This window comes from Pavona decussata, unplaced genomic scaffold, assembly GCF_977016875.1.
Source record: "Pavona decussata unplaced genomic scaffold, jaPavDecu1.1 SCAFFOLD_134, whole genome shotgun sequence".
Taxonomy (NCBI): Eukaryota; Metazoa; Cnidaria; class Anthozoa; order Scleractinia; family Agariciidae; genus Pavona; species Pavona decussata.
Genome location: NW_028145547.1, coordinates 1,484,464 through 1,505,000, shown reverse-complemented (window position 1 = coordinate 1,505,000; position 20,537 = coordinate 1,484,464). Strand labels below are relative to the sequence as shown.

Here is a 20,537-nt window from a genome sequence, read left to right as displayed (position 1 = left end):
TACTGGTACATGTACATGTATCATGGTACACTAATATCATTTTTACCTGTAAGACTTGAAGTGTAGCAACTGGCTTTTGTACTTTTCCAACGGACAGGGCAACTCTTCATTATCTTGTCTGCTGACTTTTTCAGCCCCAGATTCAACACCTACTTGCTGTTCCCCACACAACCTGTCAGTGTCTTGATCTGCTAAAATACTTGTAAGGTCTTGACCAAAGGGTAAGCTAACACATAGTGTGGACAGCTGGTGAGCTGGCATGGGCACTGGCACATCAAGACTGAATGCAGAAAACTGTGGACCTTCTTTTTCTTTCTCAGTCTTAAAGTAATCAAAAACCAAAAAACACTTTAAGGACGGTGCCTACTAATAAAGAAGTAACATTGTGTGGTTTATGACTATGCAAGAGAAGCGGATCTTAGCAAGGGCTATAAGTATTGAAATCCAAAAAGAAAATTGGGGAAAACCATGCATTTTTTAGAGATATTAAGCAACAATTATTCTAAAAAAACAATAAAATACAAAGCAATGTATGGGGTTTTCTTCCAAATTGAAGCTTTTTTATGTCTGAAAAATGCACGGTTACCCCCAATTTTCTTTTTGGATACCAAGAGCACTTGCTAAGTTCTGCTTTCTTTGCATAGTTTTAAACGGTGCAAAAATATCCCTGTATTAGTAGGCATTACCTTTAGGAAACTTGAGTATCTCAAGATGCACAGAACGTATGTACAGTGACAAATGTAAGCACCGTCCTTAATTAAGATTTACAGGTGTACCATTTTGCCACACAACTGATTTTAAGATAAGCTCACAGATAAAACTTGTGTGAGCAAATCATTAATAATAAAGCTGACTACAGTTTAGAAGGCAAGCCTATTTCTTCAAAGTCCTATTAGCTTTCCTGGCCCAATGAGAATGTCTTCAAATCCTTTTGTTTTAATGTTTTTAATGTTTTATTTATTTTAAATTAAGGTTTATATCCCAGCATTGTAAAGTGCCTTAGAATTTACATAGTACATACACTGTACATGTTTAAGTACATGTAAGCTCTATAATTATTTTAGTAATAATTTTTTACTTTATCTGAGTTAAGATGATTGTGTTACTGGGCAGCACATGAAGCATCGTTTTCACCTTGTATCTAGCGTGCACACTTTGTAATACCTTCTGGTGCAAACTCTAGATGACCATCATCAGTCACTAGATCACAGCTCTCATACATGTACTAACCTGTAATTTTCTGATACGTTCCAGTTGCTCCGGAGTAATCCGCCGCAGTACTAGCGTTTCCTTATCTTTTGATGGCGAATCCTCCTTTTGGCTTATAGTCACCTGATTGTGTTGTTCTCTGGAATCCAACTCTTGCGTCTCTGACACAAAACTACTAGAATTACTAGTTCTTTCACTATGTTGTGGCAGCTGATTTTTATCTCTGTCACTTCTCTCAGCATTAGAAGTGTCATTCTTGGTGTATTGAGGCTGCTTGCCTTGTGGCATCGACTGTTGACTCTTTCCTTCTTCCTGCTGTTGTCCGTACAATTTCAGCTTTTCTGACAATTCATGCTCAAGCTTTTTGAGTCTCGCCTTTTCCTGCGCAATGCGTTCAGCCATTGCAGACTTTCTTGGGGTGTTGGATGCTGAAGAAGCAGGACTTCTCTCAGGTGTTACATTTGCTGGTTTTGACTTTTTAGCTCCCTATTAAGACAAAAAATAATGTTAATAAAACAAAATTAAAAACAGGAGAAAATCAGCAACTTACCAAAGGTTATTGTATACATTTGAGGGCGTCTGTCTGGAAAACTTTTCTACACAAACTAATTCAAAATACAGATGTAAATCCTGGAAAACTAAATAAAATTGAGACCAAAAAGCTTAAAATGAAGAATCAGAAATGGAACTTTTTTACACCGTCTTTGTTTATGTAGGAGCATGCAAGCCTCTAAACACAAAACTGACAGTATGCCAAAGTGAATTACACAAAGGAGCCTTTGTGTTATTCCAGACATCCAACCAGAAAGTTCTTTGTGTAACTGAAGATATCAATGATGGGATAATAGGCTAACAAAGTGCGTGAGGCTTTTTCAATATTTCCATTGGGTTCTGAAAAAATCTAAGGTAAAGTTAGACACTTGAAATTTTTTCGGTGACTGTCAGACACTGGGACACCATAGGAAAATATTTCATATCAGGAATTTCATGTTCATGTTCTCATTTGTCAATTTAGTGCCCACTATTTTGTTTACTGTATTGGAGGGAGGCATGACTGATGAGGATAATGCATGGGAACTGACAAAATCCTGTTCAGACCACTGCCTATACCCAGGGACAGTGCCTGAGAACCACCCTTGGAGGCAGTGTCTTGGCACTGACAAGAAGCTGTCTTGGGAATAGTGCCCATCCCAGTCCTAAGGCATGGGCACACAGTCTGAACGGGGCCTTAAACTACAACTATATGCTGCCATTAATCCCCTTATAATATTGCTGAACTTGAGGCACAACATACCGTTTCTTCTGAAGAGTCACTGGTTCCTTCCAACTTCCTTTTTTCTCTGTTCTCCAGTTTGGACAAATTGGAAAGTTTGTTAAGCTTTGCAGCAAGTGAGCTTTTTATCTCCTGAGAAATGGCAGAAGTGATAATGAACTTTTGGTTTTCATTTCCAGCACTGCTTAAAGATTCCAACTGCGGACTGTTTCTACCGGATCCTGCACCACCTGCTGTGGGCATTTTTCTTTTCACTGCTGAAATGATACTCTTGGCTCTTAGAAGTTCTTCTTCAAAATTGCTTGCTGCTGACTGCCTCTTGGTAACCTTTTCTTTTACTAATTTTGCCTGATTACGCAGTTTGCTTACAAGCATTCTGTTGGCAAGAGTAATTTTCTGAGCAGCCTCCAGTTGCTGCTGAAGTTTGCGCACATTTGCTTCCTGAGTTTCAAGCGACTGGCTCTTATCTTTGAGCTCTCTCAACATTTTAGTCAGGGTTGTTTTGTCTTCTTGGATGAACTTCCTGAAAAAGAACAGAAACAAAAATGCTTAAGGATGATGACTCCTCTTGCTACAATGCATACTACTACAATGCATACATAAGATGTGCATCTCATGTTCTCAAAACCTCTGAATCTTAAGGAAGACGCCAAGTAAAAAGAAGCTGTTTTTGCGCAGTTTACGAGCATGCAGGAAAAGAAGATATTAGTAAGGGCTATGATAATTAGAATTCAGTTTGAAAATTAAACAAATCATATTCAGCAAAATATTAATATTGTCGAAAAAGGTGACATGTTCTTTGTCAGTTATCTTTGTTTTTGTGGTTGATTCATGATTTAAGGTAAGAATCGACAGCCCCCTGTAGTACTTGACACTTCTTGCTTATGTAAGACCTCTCCATTGTAGAGAAGTGTTTCCCTAAGATGTACATGTAAACTTAAAAAACACAAGAACCTTGAGAAACATGTGCTGTCAGTTGTCAGTTTTCAGGGAACAACAAGTCACAAGGTATGATGACTGAATGAATTGCAAAAATGAAAACTCATTGTCTGCTTGGGTGATGTAAAAATGTAACATACTTGTGCTTGGACAGATTCTCTTCACACCCAATCACATAACTGTGGAGTTCTCTCAAGTGAGTACTGTCGTCTTCTACGGCATTTTCCATGTGATCTTCGGTTGCTACTGACTTAGAACTATCTTCTGGAACAAAGCAAGTTAGGGCACAATTAGATTGTAATGTACCGAATTAGTATAAAGCTGTTATACTCTCACAGTGCAGGTCATAAATGAATGAAGCAAAAAGCCTGTGTAACATGCACCTGTTAAAAATCCGCATATGTGTCTGCATGTTTGACGCATGAATAAAAAGCGTGCACACCATGAAAGCTAATTAGTATTTGTATGAGCTAACTAATTGTTTGATAATTGTTGTCATTTTATTGTTATTTGCAATGGCTTTTTTGATAGCACAACTAGAGCTATTAACTGTTAAAATGTGCTGGTGGAGTCCAGCTACTGACCAAATCCCAAAACATTTAATGCCATTCTGAAAGATCTGAAACTGTGTGTATTGCTTAAATTGCTCAGCAATTTCCCCTCACTTCATAACAATAGAGGTTCACATATAGCGCCACTCATTAAAAGAATCTTTAAACTGCTAATGATTGTTTCACAGCCCACATGTTATTGAAAGGTGTACAGCAACTGGGATTTCATGAGGATGGTTGCACAAGGAAGATGAACACATAAAACAGAAGTACAGTCACTCCCTGTACGCATCTTCACACCTTTTTCCTGATTCACATGACTGAGAGGTTGCCTTGTTTTCTCACGCAATGCTAACTGCTCCTTAAGCCTCCTGTACTCAGTTTTCATTTGTTCAGGCATGTGATCCATAGCATCAGGAGTCTTTGGTACAGGTGGGAGGTCTGTTTTGGCTGGCTGCTGTCCTGTGTCCGCTGGTGGTGGTACTGCTATTGCTACTGCTGCTGCTACTGTTGAAACCTGACTCCCTTTGACTTTAGAAGCCTGAAACAACATTCATAAAACTCCTTAAAGATGGTGCCTCCAACTACCTACTAGGTATTTTGCACAGTTTATTACCACACAGGAAAAGCAGATCTTTGCCAGGGCTATTGAAATCCAAAATGAAATTAGTGCTCAGGTAATGATGCATTAAATTTTTATGCCAATAAAATAAACTGAGCCGCACCCAGGGATAGGGACATTCTCTGAGGGAAGTAGTCAAGAAAAGAATACAGTCGTAGGCACTTGTCTGCAAATATGTGATGAACACTCATATTTCACAACAGAGATAAGTGTAAAGAGTACATTTCTCAATGTGACACAGCAGAGACCCAGGACACCGAGTCTGAAATGGCAATCCTTCATTCAGCTGACCCTCACACTGTAAGTTGTTACATGGTATTACAAGTATTAACCTTACGCTTACCTCTGCGGACTTTCGAGCTTCCTTGATCATCATTTCCAGTCCTCCAAACAAACCACCACCTGAACCTTTGCTGGTAGTTGTTGTCGTTGTCTTTTTACCAGATTCAGTATCAGATGCGTCAGACTCATCACTATCAGAATCCTGGCCTAGTTTTATCACCACTGGATCATGCTTGGGAGGTGCGGCAAATGACACCTGTGAAAGGACAATGGTTTGACCTTGTCAAGTACTTGTAATCAAAAGACAGAAACAATTATATCAACAGAGGCCAAGAATTTGCATTGTTAATACCTGTCTTGAATTCTGATGTTGCTTTTTCTGTTGTTCCTTGTTAGTTGCTGTAATTGGTGACTGAACGCGGGGACTTCCTGAGGCTGATCCTTTGACAGAGGACCTTGTGTCCTTCTGCAAGAAATGTACAGACTGCATAATATAACGTACAGGACATCTAAATGTATGGAATTAAAAAATGCATGATATTTACAGAGGAAACTCAGCCCCTCCTCACAAGGCCAAGAGGAAAGCAATCTCTTTCCCCCTCCCCCACAAGGATTTTGCAAACTTGGTTTGTAAGAAAGCAGGGAAACCACACAAGGCAGAGAATAACCCTTGATGATAGGCAACAAAACAACAGCTGAGGATACTTTTGATAATAGCCTGGCACCATTTTATCAGGGATTTCATTAAGACTTTGAACAGGCAGGCAAGAGATTAGAGCACCTGGGAAAGTGAGTGAACTTGGATAAGTTATTGTCTGGAAAATGTTGATTTACACACAGCAGTTCAATCCTCCAAAGGTTTAAGTTAAAGAATTAGCTTACACCCTTCCCAAAATATTTGACATAACCAAAACAATTCATGAATATATTTTTTGTCTCCGTGTACATTAAGCATCATCTACTTCTTTCACACCTTGTGTTTCTGTCACATGACTATAACTGTAATAAAGCCCAAATATTGTAAAACATTTTCTCAATGTAATAAACCAATAAACCAAAACTTGGTTTTAAAGCAATGATAACAATCCTCAGTCTTGTTTTATTCATTTTCTGTGTCCTGTTCTAGAACTTGTTACAGGTAAGTTATCATTAACTTACCAATGTGTAAAAGAAGCTCTAACATTTCTGTAGCACAGCAAAAATGAGATGTCTTGGGACAAAAATCCAACCATCTCCTGCCTACTGTGCAAGACACCCATCTGTATTACTAAATCTTATACTTTTAACTGGCTGTTGCTATGGTGATGCAGCAGTTCATAAATCTGTTGTTTTTTCCTACGTCTCTTCCCCCTGACATTTGCTCAGCCAAGACAGCACAGGTCTTCAAAGACAGTCTTTGGCTGAGACACCAACTTTCCAATGAAATGAAATGTGAGCAAAACAAAAACATGACATTCTACTTACTCGTGCATTCATGGATTCTCCCATGGTATATTTATTATATAATGGCCTTCATAATGAAATATCTAGAGCAAGAAATAGCTTGCAAAGAAACGCTCTGTAACTAATTTTGGCCCATTTCCAACCTCTCAGAGATCAATTTTTTGTATTCTCTTCCTGAACTGTAGAATTTAAGACTGAGACAATGTGTTGTTCAGCTTTGATTGTTTTGTGCTGCAATTGAGTTGCACTAAATCTTGTGGGATTGTTAGAAGCAGCCAAGCAAAGTCATGTTCACAGTTGGTCAATTTGCCTGGTGCCTGGCTGTTAATGAAACTCCTGTATTACAGTACACACTGAGTCTAAGCTTCAAACTTGGGCCACAGTAAGGAGAGGTGGATACTGTCATCCCCGCACCAAGCCCACTCTCCAATTCATCCACATAATTATTCCTGAGATTCAAAATAAATGTTACAGTTTGTAATTACCCCAACGTCCAGCTTGGCCTTCCTTTTAACAGCTAAGGATTTCAGAAGCTGTTCTCTGAGGGTTTCTTCATCATCTTCGTCCGAGTTATCTTGGCTTGAGAGCTCTGGGGTATGGACCTTTCTCTGCTCATGAATTTCCTCCCTATCAATGGGCTGTCTGGATAATTCTGAGAAAAGATAACTCTGTCATTGCCAACAAAATATTAACTTGTAAGTACTGCTAAGAAAAAACAAATCACTTATAAACAGCGTGCAATCACATACTGTACCTCCATATCTAAATTGTTGATCATCAAGTACTGTTGATATCATGGGCGCTGAACCAACTAACCAATCAGAATAATTCTACAAAGAGAATGATAAAAAAAATACAATAAATTAAGACAACTAATAAAGCCTGCTGCACACTTGTGGAAAGCGCTGAGCAAACTGTCTCTCAAGGCAGTTTGCTCAGCTCAAGTGTGCGGCAGGCTTAACAGTGCTTTATGCAATGTTGTTGCCTCTTGACAAGGTTTTGATTAGTTTTTGAACACTTTTGGATGATTTTCCTTCCAGCTGACCAATCAAAATAAAGAAACCTGCAAGGCGGGATTGACAAGTTTGAAGGTTTTGTTCTTGACTATGCCTCCCTTGGAAACAGAATTTATCGCAATTTTGTGAAAAAAGTCATGTTTGATATATTACATGTAGGTGCCTCAAAAAATAATGCAAAGTGAAAAATTGTAAAACCAAACCTGTCTCACAATTAATCAAAACTAACTACATTGAACAATACTTGCAGCACTATTTATATTGCCAGTCTACAATTTACCATTCAAGCAACTTTTCATTAGTTTTAAAATTGTCCAGAAAGTATATGAAAGAGGGCTGAATACTTCCCATGGCAATTAATTTTAGGAAATGCAACACCTGAAACGAGTCCAAAAATTCTTCCAAATTTGAATGTTATTTTTAATCTGGAGACAGAGCATTAAGTAGTAAAGTATAACATTGAAGGACAAAAACTAATAAAAATTATAATATTGAAAAATATTATACATGTAAATTTACACATACACTATACAAATTATAAACATTTAATAATCACATGTAATGTACAACATAAATACCTGCTCCACGTGGAAATAACCTGGTGGGTACATCTGTTGATAGAAAGAGTAAAATAAAATGTGGCGTGGTTAAACTTGGCTGTCTTTTGTTTCACATGTAACTTGTGCAAACATCATCCTTGCATGTGCATTTTGCAGTGCACATTGTTCCAAAAATATCAAACCCACAACCTACATATGAATATTGCACCCAACACCTCTACTTAGGAGTAGTTAAAAACTCTGTGTTAAGGTGGCTGGCACTGGTTTCCATCACTTTCCAGCACTAATACTTTGACCAATCAATACAATTACTGTAGTACCAACGGATAAAGAGTGGTGGTAAAAAAAGCCCAAACATTGGTGAACAAATTATGGCATAATAGGCTACCATAGCAACAATATAACCTGTTAAAAACACCCCTAATTTTACCTTTATATATGGTTATAACTAAAAAACAAGCTTGGTGACCCCATTTTTTTTTATTATGGAACTGTAATTTCTTGGTAGGAAAACACAATATGAAGCAGTATTGACCCAAAATGTTTCTTACATACATGTTCTTGGTGTCACTATTTATCGCAGGTTGCCAGTGGTGGGCAAGTGCATATTTCTGGTGATGACTGATTCTTCTGTTGTCAATTTTTTTTAACATAGAGAAGATAATAGCGGACTTAAAATAATGGCAAAAGAAGATACTAAGTAACAGTGCTCGTTTAGGAGAAAATAATCATTTAGTAATAGGCTGGGCTTTGCATCAAGGGAAACACACTATAATTCCAACGTGCTTGCACTAATGGCACAAGAAACAATGCAAAGTAAGAATGTGCAATACAATTCAATGGAATCACCGCAAGGTAACGAGCCTAAAACAAAAGACAATAGGAACCAAACTGGCAAAAATAACTGAAAAATAAGTTTGAAAATCTTCAGTCTGGACACAACACAGTACACTTCTCACCATCAAAGCAGGTTGGCCATGTTCCATATACGTAGAAGGTGCTGTAGTTGTAAAAACAGAAGAAGACAATAATCATGAATATAATCCAGTCTCTGCATCAAGCAAAAGTTTGAAATCCTGCACACATACATACATGTATGCCTCTTTCAAAATGCTGATTTTTCATTTGTGCCTTGGACATTTTTAAGTACCAGAAAATGGGGCTGCACTCCTGTTTCAAGATGCAGCTGAAATAAATTATTTGAAATTTCCACAAAAAACCCACCCTTTGCTCTTGAATACATGTATTAGGTAACGCTCAAAGATTTCACTTACATGTCTCAGCGTAGACACTGAGAACAATAAAAAAAAATCACTTTACAAGAACTGAAGTTTGTGACTTCATTTGCTGTTTAAAAGAAGAAACAGATAAGGCACAAATGAATCTGGAACATACCTCCAGATATTAGTGATTTTTTTTTTAAAAAAAGAGTGCCGAAATAGAGATGTTCTTCGAGATTTACAATGTAACAGAATGACAAGGACCAGTCTACCCCTGGTGGGAATGCCCACAATGCTACATGTACACTTGTGTTATTATTTACCGGAATCACCATTTGGTAATGGTGGTGGTGGTGGAGGGAAGTCTTCATCTGGTTCCTCTATCAATGGTAGAGCTGGACCCTCTAACGGACCAAGAAAAAGGGACAAAACTATTTTTTACAAACACATACATCTGTAAGCACTGTGGATTGAAAGTCACACTAAGGTACTTAAGCACAGACATTTTTGAGACACGGAAGGCAACCGGAAATTGAATGTTTCCCTTTTTGGAGTGTTTTCACGGTATCACATTTGTAACGTCAAGCCACAGTCATCAACAAGAGCTTTTCCTGTCTGTGGTAAGGAGTAAAACCATGCCAAAAAAGGAAACATTCGACTTCCGGTTGCCATCCATGGCTCACGAACGTCTGTACTTAAGCTCTCTGATAAAAAAGAAAGTAAGTATGTAACTGTGCATTCATGCAGAGGGATTTAGCCTAAATGTAAATATTGACTTGACATTTTAATAAAATTATAGGAGCTGAACAAGCAAAACATGCATATAGTGGATATAAACCAGAATACAAGAATACAGGCAAAAGAGAACAGGCTAACTATCATGGCACATTACAGGCACAGTACTGTAATTTTGGTTTATTTCATAGATGCAGAGATCAGCTTTTGACCCACTGACACTTGGTTAAAAATCTGAACATTATAATTTGACCTCATGCCTCCTCATCCATGTCACAGCATACAAACAGGTGTAAAAATTGAACGTGTAAAAATTAAAGGGACCATCTCAGCTATTTTCGTAACACTTTGAAAATTGCACCATGCCAATGAAAACATAAAATTAATGGTCCAGTTATTTATTTGGAGTTACATGTACCATACTCATCCATGGTAACTATTAAGAAATGTCTTTGGGTACGAATGATCAGAATGGAAGTGGACTTTAATGTGAAAAATATTATTTAATAACAAATGTTTTTCAAGTTCTGCCATTGTGCATGTGGCTTGCTAAAATTGCTGAAATACTTGTAATGACTTGTGCTTTCTTCAAGAATTCACAAGAATCTTCCCCTTGGTGTAACGTGAGCATTGCCCTCGTGAGGAAGGGTACGTATTCACTTATTCCCCGTAACATGGTCCCTTTAACCCTTTCAATTCCAGTAGTGATCAATATGTAATTTCTCCTCACATTATCAATACACTGTCAACCAGGCAGGTGATGAGAATAACAAAAAACATCAACTAGGTGATATCAATAAATTGTTTGATATAACACCAAATTCTGTGAACTATAGTGTAACTTTAAAAAGAAATGTATGGCAGTCATTTGGGAGAATCAACATTCACATCATGGGAATGAAAAGGGTTGAATACTCTTGAATCATCACCTGTCGAATCACTCTCAACATCCATGGGTATTTCAAAGTAATCATCATTCTCAGACTTGGACAAAGGTAGTGGCCTCCTGTGTGAATCCCTGTCTCCTTCACGGTGACTTTCATTTGATTTTAGACTCTGTGAACTGGACCTTCTCTTGTCACCTTTAGCTGGTGCAGCCAACTTCTTTTTAGATCGTCCTTTATTTCCCGGTTGATTTTTCTGACCCACAAATTCTTTCTTGTTCATCTTCTCCTGCCACTGCCGGAGCCTCTCACGCCTGTCTCGTTTCTTGTCCATGTCCTCTCTGAAGCAAACAAAATAAAATTGCCAAAATGAGCACAGACAGTAAAACAACTGAACAAAAAATTTAATTACAATTACATTATGAGCTCCAGATTTCTATTGCGTGACTATCACGCATAGAAATCAATGTTTTAGTATTAATCTACTAATAGTTCAAACCTTAACAACAAATCCTCTTCACAGACACTTCGGAAACGCGAAGAAGTGGCTGCCATTTTGTTGACAACCGCACACTGTTAAGCTACTCATACTACTCACTATCTAAAACAGAATGCAGTTGTAGATAGTAAGTGGCATAGCCAATAAGAGAACAGCATTCGTGATATAATGCTAGTAAATTTATACTAAAGTGTTTGTAGATATGTATATTCATAAATAAACTATACTAGGAGATATGTATGTACAGCTGTATGTATGTATGCTACAACTCGGGTAATGATGCTTTCTTTCCCCTGTTGCAATGTCATGGGCCACGGTTTTATATAACTCCCACGGAAATCAAAAACAGCAACATGGTATCATTTATAATAAACAACTAGAAGTATCACTAACTCCCTCATAGCCTCAAATACATCTAGATAGAACTTTTTAAGTGACAATACCTGTCAAACCCAAACTGACTATTTCCTTTCACTGTTGTCTAAAACATGATGTACTCAAGGTGAAAGGAAAAATGAACTGCACTATGTTTGAAATATTTCAATTTCCCACGATATAAACCACAAGGTTAAAAAACCACCCTCCAGTTGTTCAAAGAGCAGATAACTTTATCCAGCGGATAAAATATAATGATTGGAGTACATTGTATCTGCTAGATAGCGATTTATACACTGGATAGAGTTATCCATTTCTTTGAACAACTGGGGTCAGGAATTATCATTCATGGGTTTGGCACGTGGTAGCTTTGAAACTTACACAACACAAGCACAAGCAAAAGTCAATCAATGGTATAGATTAGCCATGCATAGTTATACTGTGAATTGGCCCTATTCCATTTGTTTCTCTAAAAGAATATATTTTCTTACCTCTTTGTATCAGTTCCTCCAACATTTGAAACAGAACTGTCTGCTAAAGACATCAGCCTTGCTTCTAGTTCATTATAAGGATCTACATGCGTGCCTTGATTTGAGCTAACATTTTCTGTAGGACCACTTTTTATTATGGTATTGCTGTGAGCTACACCTTGAGATAACTTCCTTTTTCTTTTCCTTCGATTTTTTCGAGCTCTAGAAAGTTGTCCCCGAGTCCTTTTCCGCTGCGATTGGCTTTGGACATTCCCTCCAACAGGAACATTTTCCAAGTTATTGCGCTCTGGAGCAGTTTCTACACCCTTTCTTGCCTCTCTTTGTTCCAAGTCCTTTTGACTCAATTCCTTGACCGAAGGTACATTGCTGTAACGAGGTTTAATTTTAAAAGGTAAGAATGGTTTTTGTGCTGTTCCTTCTCCTGAACTTTCAGTTTCTATAAGATCATCAGTTCTTTCCATATTGGTAATTTCATGGCTTGTTTCACTGGATGTCATATTTCTATGTACATTTAACTGTTGAGAATTTAATTCACCCTCTTCCTTATGGGTTTCCTCAAGGGAATACTCAAAACTTTCCAGGTTTCTTTCATTTGCAAATGGCAAATCAGGCTGTGTGTCCTCAACTGGTATGTCTACAAAAGAGTCGTCAATGATATTGTCCTCTCCCAAGGTCGAACTCTCTTGCTTTTCAAGGGCAGCAAGCTGTTGTTGTATAAGACGATGGCGCTGCAGTAAGATCCTGTAGTCATCGACTTCCTCTTCATCCAAAAGTGATGGCATCCTTTCAGATTGTCCATCAGGTTCAGCAGGAGTCAAATCTAGCATTTCATTGTGAGAAGGCAATGATTTTTCGTCTAGCTCCATTAAAGGTACCCTTTGCAGCTCAGAGAATGAAGGATGCGGTAACCTTGGTCGATCAATATCAGTATGAGGATGCCGCCTTTCGTCAAGGTGAGGAGGTCTTGACCTGTCCTCAACTGTAGTGTAAGGTAGCCTTGGTCTTTCGTTATTTGGATATGGCAGCACTCTTTTGTCAAGAAAGGGAGGAACTAGCCTTTCAGCAGATAAGAGATGAGGTAAATTAAGTCTTTGAAGAAAGGCTATGTAAAGCAGTGTTAAGAAACACACACACAAATACAAAATTCTAATTTATATCAGTGGATACTTGCCAGTGTCCATTGTAAAAATGAAAATCTGATTGGCTCAGCAAGTCTATACAGTGAAACACAATGATTGTTCTTTACAAGTGTATCTTGATAACTATCATGTTGTTCCCAGAATGCAATCATTTGCTGTCCACTAAAACAATAACAAATTAGACTAACTACTGTGGGTAAATAGTATTCCCACAAGCCCCATACTGGTACTCTGTTTTTGACTAAAGTTCTAACTGTAAAAGGGACAGGACGGGAGTAGTTGGATGTGAAATCTTATTAATGAAGGGTTGTGCCCAAAACATTCCCACTACTACTTTGTATATATTTTTCATGACCAGTGCATTTTAATCTTCCATGGTGGTGTAGCTCTCTAGAACAGGCTTCCTTCTAAAGATCTCTTGTCTGAGGGAAAAAGAATCGTGTTAACCAATCTTAAATGTTTTATATCTAGAAATTTCCACTGTAAAATTACTCAGTTATTTCATGTATGTTTACTTATTGCTTTTCTGTTGTTGTATTGACCTGATGAATTTTCACTGTGTAAAAATTGAATAGCCATCTATAACTTGTCTCCAGTGGAATATTCACTTTACTTGTACAACATTTTTAGTGTTTGCACGCATGCTTACCAGGAACATGCCTTGATTTAACCCTGGCCCAAGGGTTTTCACAGCAGCCAGATTGGAGGTTCAAATTCATAAGAATACAAATTATTATTGTATTCTTATGCAAATATATATTTTTTATTGTTCTGTATCTCCAACCCTCTTTACTACTGAAACATTCAGGACAAGCAAGTATTAAAGAGTTAAGTTTGGTCTAGGTTTTCAATTGTTTTGTAAATAGAGAATAACAAATCTGCCAAGAACCAAAGAAATGTTCACTGTCAGCATTTTTTCGTCCATTGGATGACTTAGCAAAATATGCATGGGCATTGCATGGAATAAAAAAATCAGAGTAAACTCTTCCTCTCGGGGTTTCCCCCACAAAAATACGACCACTGTACTTATCATAGGTTCGTGCAGTAAAGGATACCTCTGTTCTGACCGGCCCTTCTGGCAAGAAAAGACTTGCCCCGTCCGGTCATTTCACGTCCGTTTCCACGAAAGCCCCGTCCTCTTCCTCTCGCGGTGGCGGGGTTTTCGCGTCCTCTTGGAAATCTCCCACGATTCGAAGGAGGTTCCCATCGACCAGGTGAAGGACCTGAATGATGAAATTCAAAATCTCTGTTGCTCAGTCCATGAGAATTAGCATTGTCCTGATGGTCACGTAATGAAGTGCCTTCCTGGCGTGGTTCTAGACGCGAGAAGACATCATTGCTCGTTTCCTTGGGCAGTAGTATATCTTCATCTATTTCCCCATCCTCCAAATCATTGATTTCTCCATCTTCTAGCTCTATATCGTAATCTGCTGAGGCCATAACGTTCGTTGGAGTGGTTAATCTGCCGGAACTCTTTTGTCGTCGTCCACAAGAACAAATTCCTCTGCCGCCATTTTGCACACCCAGCAATGTAGTCCCATGAGTCTTAGCAAGTGTACATTTACCTTGGGCTCCAGTCTCCTTGGTTAGACGTCGGTCAACATCAAGCTCTGTTGTTTATAAAATTGTTCACTGATTTTAAGAGCGAAATCCTTTAGAAGCAAACATTCGCATGTACTATAATAAAAGTAAATTGCTTACCACACCATAAAACGTTTCATTGTTAATGATTTTTCACCTTTTCGCTTTTCATGATATTTGCATGGATCTGATCCATGATATTTGTTATATTTTTAGGAACTTTTGTTGCGTTCGACGTAGAAAAAACGCGATCCTAATAAAGATTGGAGTCGATTGGATCTTGGGACGCGTATCTGGCATCCCCTGCAAATTTTGCAGGAGCGGATGACATCATCACCAACTTAACAAAGGACTGAGAGAGCCTGGGATCGAGATCATTGAACGCACCTCCTTATCACTCAGGGGCACCCAATGGGAGTTTTCTCTCAGATCCTTTGAAACGCTATTTTAGGCTATCTGGAGTGCCTTTAAAGCTCTGTAGATTCATTTAAAGCTGCGCTATAATATTTTTATCTGTCCGGTCATTCTAGGGGAACTTGAGTCTTTTCGAAATTACTAGGGCATTTTTGTCCATTTTCTAAAAAAGTTAGGTCTTATTTCCTTTCCGAAAATCTTAGCTGACCTTTTTTCGGTACCCGAAACGACATTTTTATCAATCCGAAAACACTAGGCCTTAAATTTCCCATATCACGAAAGTTCGAGGCGAAAATTATTTTTAGAAAATTCAGTAGGGGATTAAGGGCCTTCCGAACAGATAATCAGTTACCGAAACGATCCTTTGGGTGCCCCTGATCACTTGTTGAAACTTTATTTTCACACTATGAAAGTTTCACGTATCACTAAAAAAGACTCCTTTTTGTTCAGTCATCGTTTAGTTAGTATCCTATGTAGCCGTTCTTTGTGTCGTTACGCTAAGCAAAGAACGACACAAACGGCTGCGTACTGAATACTACCGTTTAGTCACATTTTTCGAATGATGGGAAACTCTTCATCCAGCTCCCGTAGCACAGTCGGTTAGAGCGTCGTACTTATAAGCAGTACTGGCGATGGCCGCCGAGGGTGCTGAAGTAATGCGAAGGTCGCGGGTTCGAACCCCGCCGGGAGCAAAGGATATTTTTTTATCTTCAATTTTACCTTGCTTCAAGTGCATGCACTTAAAATGTAGGTTTGTTTTTCAACACATGCATAAAGAAATAGCTTGCTATTTCTTTATGTATGCGTTGAAAATAGCCCTATCACCTGATAGCTATCGCGTAACGTGGTCAATTTAAACCAAGCAGTCTCGGGAAAGACTTCAACGGTGATCTTTTGCTTCGATGCGCATGTGCTACAGCACTGAGATTAGGTTATGAAGTAACGTTTTTCTTTCACGTTTGATTTGAAAACGGTACAGATTTTTGGGATGAGGTCAAATGTAAAAGTGGTCACCTATCTATACTTAGGGCGCAATTCCTCTTTTGGGGCAATTCTGCCAATTTTTATTCCGGTTCAGGAATAATGAAATATTTCGGTAGACGGCATCAGTTCCGAAAATAACGCAATTCTGCCTATTTTCATCAACCTGAAAATCTTGCCAGAAGAACCGCTTGACGTAAAATTAATTCCTGTTGTTCAGTTCTGAATAAACTCAGTGTATTCTGTTTATTTTGCTATCAGGGACAGAATGAACGGCATACTAGAAAAACAGATACTTTAGGTACCAAAAAATTTGAATACCTTCGATTCTGTGAATGCTCCCTAACTGACCGCTTCTGCAGTTTGTCAAGTCCAACCGATGATAAAAAAAACTGTCTTTCTCTTTGATTACGAGGATAAACAAGAGAGGTATTATTTGAAAATAGATTTCCTGGCTTAAAATCAGGTTTACTACTCGGTAAGAAGACACTGAACCGTCTTGAAAAGCTTACCCCAAGGAGGTCTAACTTGCGAACAAGCAGTGTAACCAGTATAACCTGTATAACCGGCTGTGTTGGTAAGGACCACCGCCGGCGACAACAGCAAAGCACTGGATCCTGTAGCAAAGGATCTAATCAGCAACAAATTGTAGACCCAATAATGCAAAAAAACTTGAGCAAGGCTGATTTCATTGTTAAGGAAAGTATATTAATCCAATATTTCGAAAGGCACGGTTGCCTTTCTTTTTTGAGGCAAAGTACCTCATCAACAGAAGTCAAACCTCTCGAAGGTAAAATAGGAGAGATGACACATGAGCATTTGTCCCGTCATTTTTTTTGTTTTCGTTTTCTACGTCAAACGTTAGCTATTTTCGTGTATTTTGCTCATGCCTCAGCAAGTTGCTTCTGTTTCAATTTGTAATGTTTTGTTTTTATTACTTTAGTTTTTGTCAGGCAGTCAAGTCTGTGTAATTAATTTCATTCCGGCCCGATAACTTGACGCGAGAGCTCGGGAAAAAGCAGAGAGCAAATGTTTTTACTCGGCCTGTAATAAAACGTGATAGAAGAAACGTCTTCGAGAACAATCGCCTGTCTTCCACCACACACAAAGAAAGTACAAAAGTTTCACTTTCACGTGATGCCACCCAGAAAGATCTTGACAATTTAATAAGAGACCGCCACTTTGTCAATTCCATCAGTAACAAGTAAAATTAGAGTACACTTAACAACTTGTTCAGCTCTCCCAGGAAGATCGCCCCTTTTCTTTCAATACTTTTCTTTCAGTATTCAAGGGTCCTCAAGGCTAGCTATTGTTTGGTCACTGCTCACGTAGAGATTGCTATGAAGATCTTGACCTCTACTCTTTAACTGGACAACTGGGCGAAGCATTCTCGTCTTTCATATCACACACATGAACGCAGAACATTCTCGTAGTTCTCCAATCTATATTTTTTTCAGCCTAGGCTATGATAATTTTATGGTCGGCGCCATTTCAAATTCAGACTACACGATCTGACAAACTGAGTCCAAATTGCAAACAGCAAGAAGCTCAATGTGTTTCTTCCTCGGGGAGTGACACTCAGTAATAACTTTTTGGGTGGCCGAACTGAGTAGGGAAAGCTTTCTTTGCCAACGCTGTGAACAAACTGTTAACTACTACAATTTTCGTATCCTATTTCACACTTGAGCTCCAAATTCATTCTCTTTTTTCAAGGTGAAATGTGTAAAAGCAAGATACAACGTACCGGAAAATATGGTTCACTTGGTGTGTCCTCGCCGGTAAAACAAATTTTCACACGTTTGTTATACCTTGCTTTTATACGTTTACTTTAATTTTTTTAATAATGAAAAAGTACCACATTACAAAAAAGAAAGTAAAATATAAAAAGAAAAATACCAAGAAAATAAACAGACTCGGGTGCAGGTTACAATCTAAAATTAGTTTAATTCCTTGGTTCCTTTCTTACAACAGAACAATGAATGATCACTGTGAAAATAAAGCTGATTCATTTAGCACGAATGTTCCTTGATGTCTGTTTTCCTTTTTGCAAGGCTTAACTTCTATTGCACACTAGAAAGCAACTCGGAGCTGGGGCTGTATCGCTTCAGCTGGCGAAACATAAAAACTCCCATGATGAAAATATGCAAAAAATATTGCACTGCAAAGTCGAATATTACACACAACCAGCTCTCTCAATAAGGTTTAATAATACATTGCATTCGTCGCGATTAAAATACGAGAACTAAAAATTAGCTTATATTTAACTATCTGGGAAGAAGAAAGGAATCTATCGCCTTCTCTCCCATCTAATTCAGACCTTCGGCTTAGAAGATTTTAGAACGGCATCCTCGACCACCCGGCTAGTCTACGAATAAAGCCGCTTCTCATCGTGTTTGCCAGCACCCCTAGTGCTCGGGAATGATGTTTGCAAGCTACCATCCAGACAAAACACACCAAAATTTTAATAAAATTTAACTCAGACATTTGATGACATTTACCATCATGTATACGGGAATGCTAACTACGACTTTCAGCTTTCGGCTTTGACTTACAAGAACACTGAAGACGGAAACTGGGCAAAACAGGAAACTACAGTCAGATGAAAAGGTTCCATTTAACTTTCCAAACCTGAACTGACATCATTACGAAGCATTACGAGAATTTTTCTATGAAGCTCACATTCAAGTGGTTTTGCCGGTCATACGCGACATCTGAGAAATTTAACACTGAAAGGTGATAATAACAGCCCACCAAGGGCAGATAGCTGGATAAAAACGAAGTTACCACTGAGCTACAGGAGACTCGTGGGAGCTAAGGCCATTAAACTAGGTTCATGGGACAAACATCCTGCATACTGCTAGGATTTGAATGTCGAACGTGTGGTATATGAAAGAAATGTGATGGTATATTTCCAGCCTGGTGAATGAATGAGAATGATGATTATTCTAGAAAGTGACACAGGCATACTCGGAAAAAAAGAGATCCGAGTGCTCCTATCAGGAGTCGAACCTAAGACCTTCCGATTACTAGTTCGGATGCTCTACCACTGAGCTACAGGAGACTCGTAGGAGCTAAGGCCATTAAACTAGGTTCATAGGACAAACATCCTGCATACTGCTAGGATTTGAATGTCGAACGTGTGGTATATGAAAGAAATGTGATGGTATATTTCCAGCCTGGTGAATGAATGAGAATGATGATTATTCTAGAAAGTGACACAGGCATACTCGGAAAAAAAGAGATCCGAGTGCTCCTATCAGGAGTCGAACCTAAGACCTTCCGATTACTAGTTCGGATGCTCTACCACTGAGCTACAGGAGACTCGTGGGAGCTAAGGCCATTAAACTAGGTTCATGGGACAAACATCCTGCATACTGCTAGGATTTGAATGTCGAACGTGTGGTATATGAAAGAAATGTGATGGTATATTTCCAGCCTGGTGAATGAATGAGAATGATGATTATTCTAGAAAGTGACACAGGCATACTCCCATGGACAGCTCAACATGAACATGAACACGGCTGGTAACTTGATTGAAGTTTTTTATTCATTCATTTACTTGACCAATAAAGGAGTGTTTGTACCCCTTCGTTACTTTGTTCAACCGTCTTAGTTCTTAATCTTGCGCAAACTCCCTCTTTCGCCCGCTCCCAAAGCGGGTTAACTCCACAGCATACGCGTTTGTTGGCAAGTTCCGTTTTTGTGATTCTTGGCTAAAAAAAGGCCCTCTTTTTCCCGATTAATGGATTTACCGTAACACATCTCTCGACTGACAGCAATCATATCATACTCCTCCCCGTCAGTTCAGATTTTACCTTCCTTAGAGCTGAAGGGCTTGCTAGTATTTACATTGCGTCTAAATGACATTTTGGTTGTTTTTCAAAGAATCGTCTCGAGTAAAAACATTGTAAGGTTGAAACATTTTAGCTAAGACTGTACGTGAAGACAAATTATTTCGTTATTACCGTTGTGTCCTCATCTGCTCTTTCATGTTCCTTTTGCAGATCTTTACTTTGGACTTCATACAAGAATCCTCACATTAGTTTTTTTCTTCAGGTCCCATACTCGCGTGACGTCCTGAAAACTACACCTTTACTGTTTTGATTTTGAACAACAAAACCTTGTTTTTCGGTCTGACACTTTTGTACGTTTCATAGTTTTTTTTGTCAGTACGCGACTCATCAAACTGATAACTGAAGTTTTAATGTCTGGGGTTTAGGACTGGAGCTTGTTTGTCCTTTTCGTTCAGCACTCTACGTATACTCAAGATTCGCGAAGGAGCAAATTCCTTTTCGAATTTTTTTTGAAAGGTTCATGGTTCAT

General features: G+C 38.6%; 1 protein-coding gene and 1 non-coding gene across 5 annotated transcripts in view; one reads left to right on the top strand and one right to left on the bottom strand.

Annotated features, from left to right (window-relative positions):
• Positions 1-14,781, bottom strand: part of LOC146467637 (zinc finger C3H1 domain-containing protein-like) — a 33,092-nt gene extending 18,311 nt beyond the window's left edge. Inside the window, exons 1-15 of one of the 4 annotated variants that reach the window (XM_085125663.1) lie at positions 14,294-14,781; positions 12,100-13,201; positions 10,780-11,075; positions 9,439-9,519; positions 8,855-8,901; positions 7,914-7,946; positions 7,074-7,149; positions 6,805-6,971; positions 5,229-5,342; positions 4,938-5,132; positions 4,273-4,513; positions 3,562-3,685; positions 2,504-3,005; positions 1,231-1,695; positions 47-321 (exon numbers count right to left, since the gene is read on the bottom strand). In XM_085125663.1, coding sequence (XP_084981789.1) covers positions 47-321; positions 1,231-1,695; positions 2,504-3,005; positions 3,562-3,685; positions 4,273-4,513; positions 4,938-5,132; positions 5,229-5,342; positions 6,805-6,971; positions 7,074-7,149; positions 7,914-7,946; positions 8,855-8,901; positions 9,439-9,519; positions 10,780-11,075; positions 12,100-13,201; positions 14,294-14,678 — 4,103 coding nt within the window. In that variant the 5' untranslated portion in view covers positions 14,679-14,781. The remainder of the gene's footprint in view (positions 1-46; positions 322-1,230; positions 1,696-2,503; positions 3,006-3,561; positions 3,686-4,272; positions 4,514-4,937; positions 5,133-5,228; positions 5,343-6,804; positions 6,972-7,073; positions 7,150-7,913; positions 7,947-8,854; positions 8,902-9,438; positions 9,520-10,779; positions 11,076-12,099; positions 13,202-14,293) is intronic. The other 3 variants (XM_085125665.1, XM_085125664.1, XM_085125666.1) reach the window with 3 other exon arrangements.
• Positions 14,782-15,814: 1,033 nt separating this feature from the next.
• On the top strand, positions 15,815-15,925 carry Trnai-uau (transfer RNA isoleucine (anticodon UAU)). Its single transcript has 2 exons — positions 15,815-15,852; positions 15,890-15,925. It is a non-coding gene; the product is annotated as a tRNA-Ile (tRNA).
• The last annotated feature ends 4,612 nt before the right edge of the window (positions 15,926-20,537 follow it).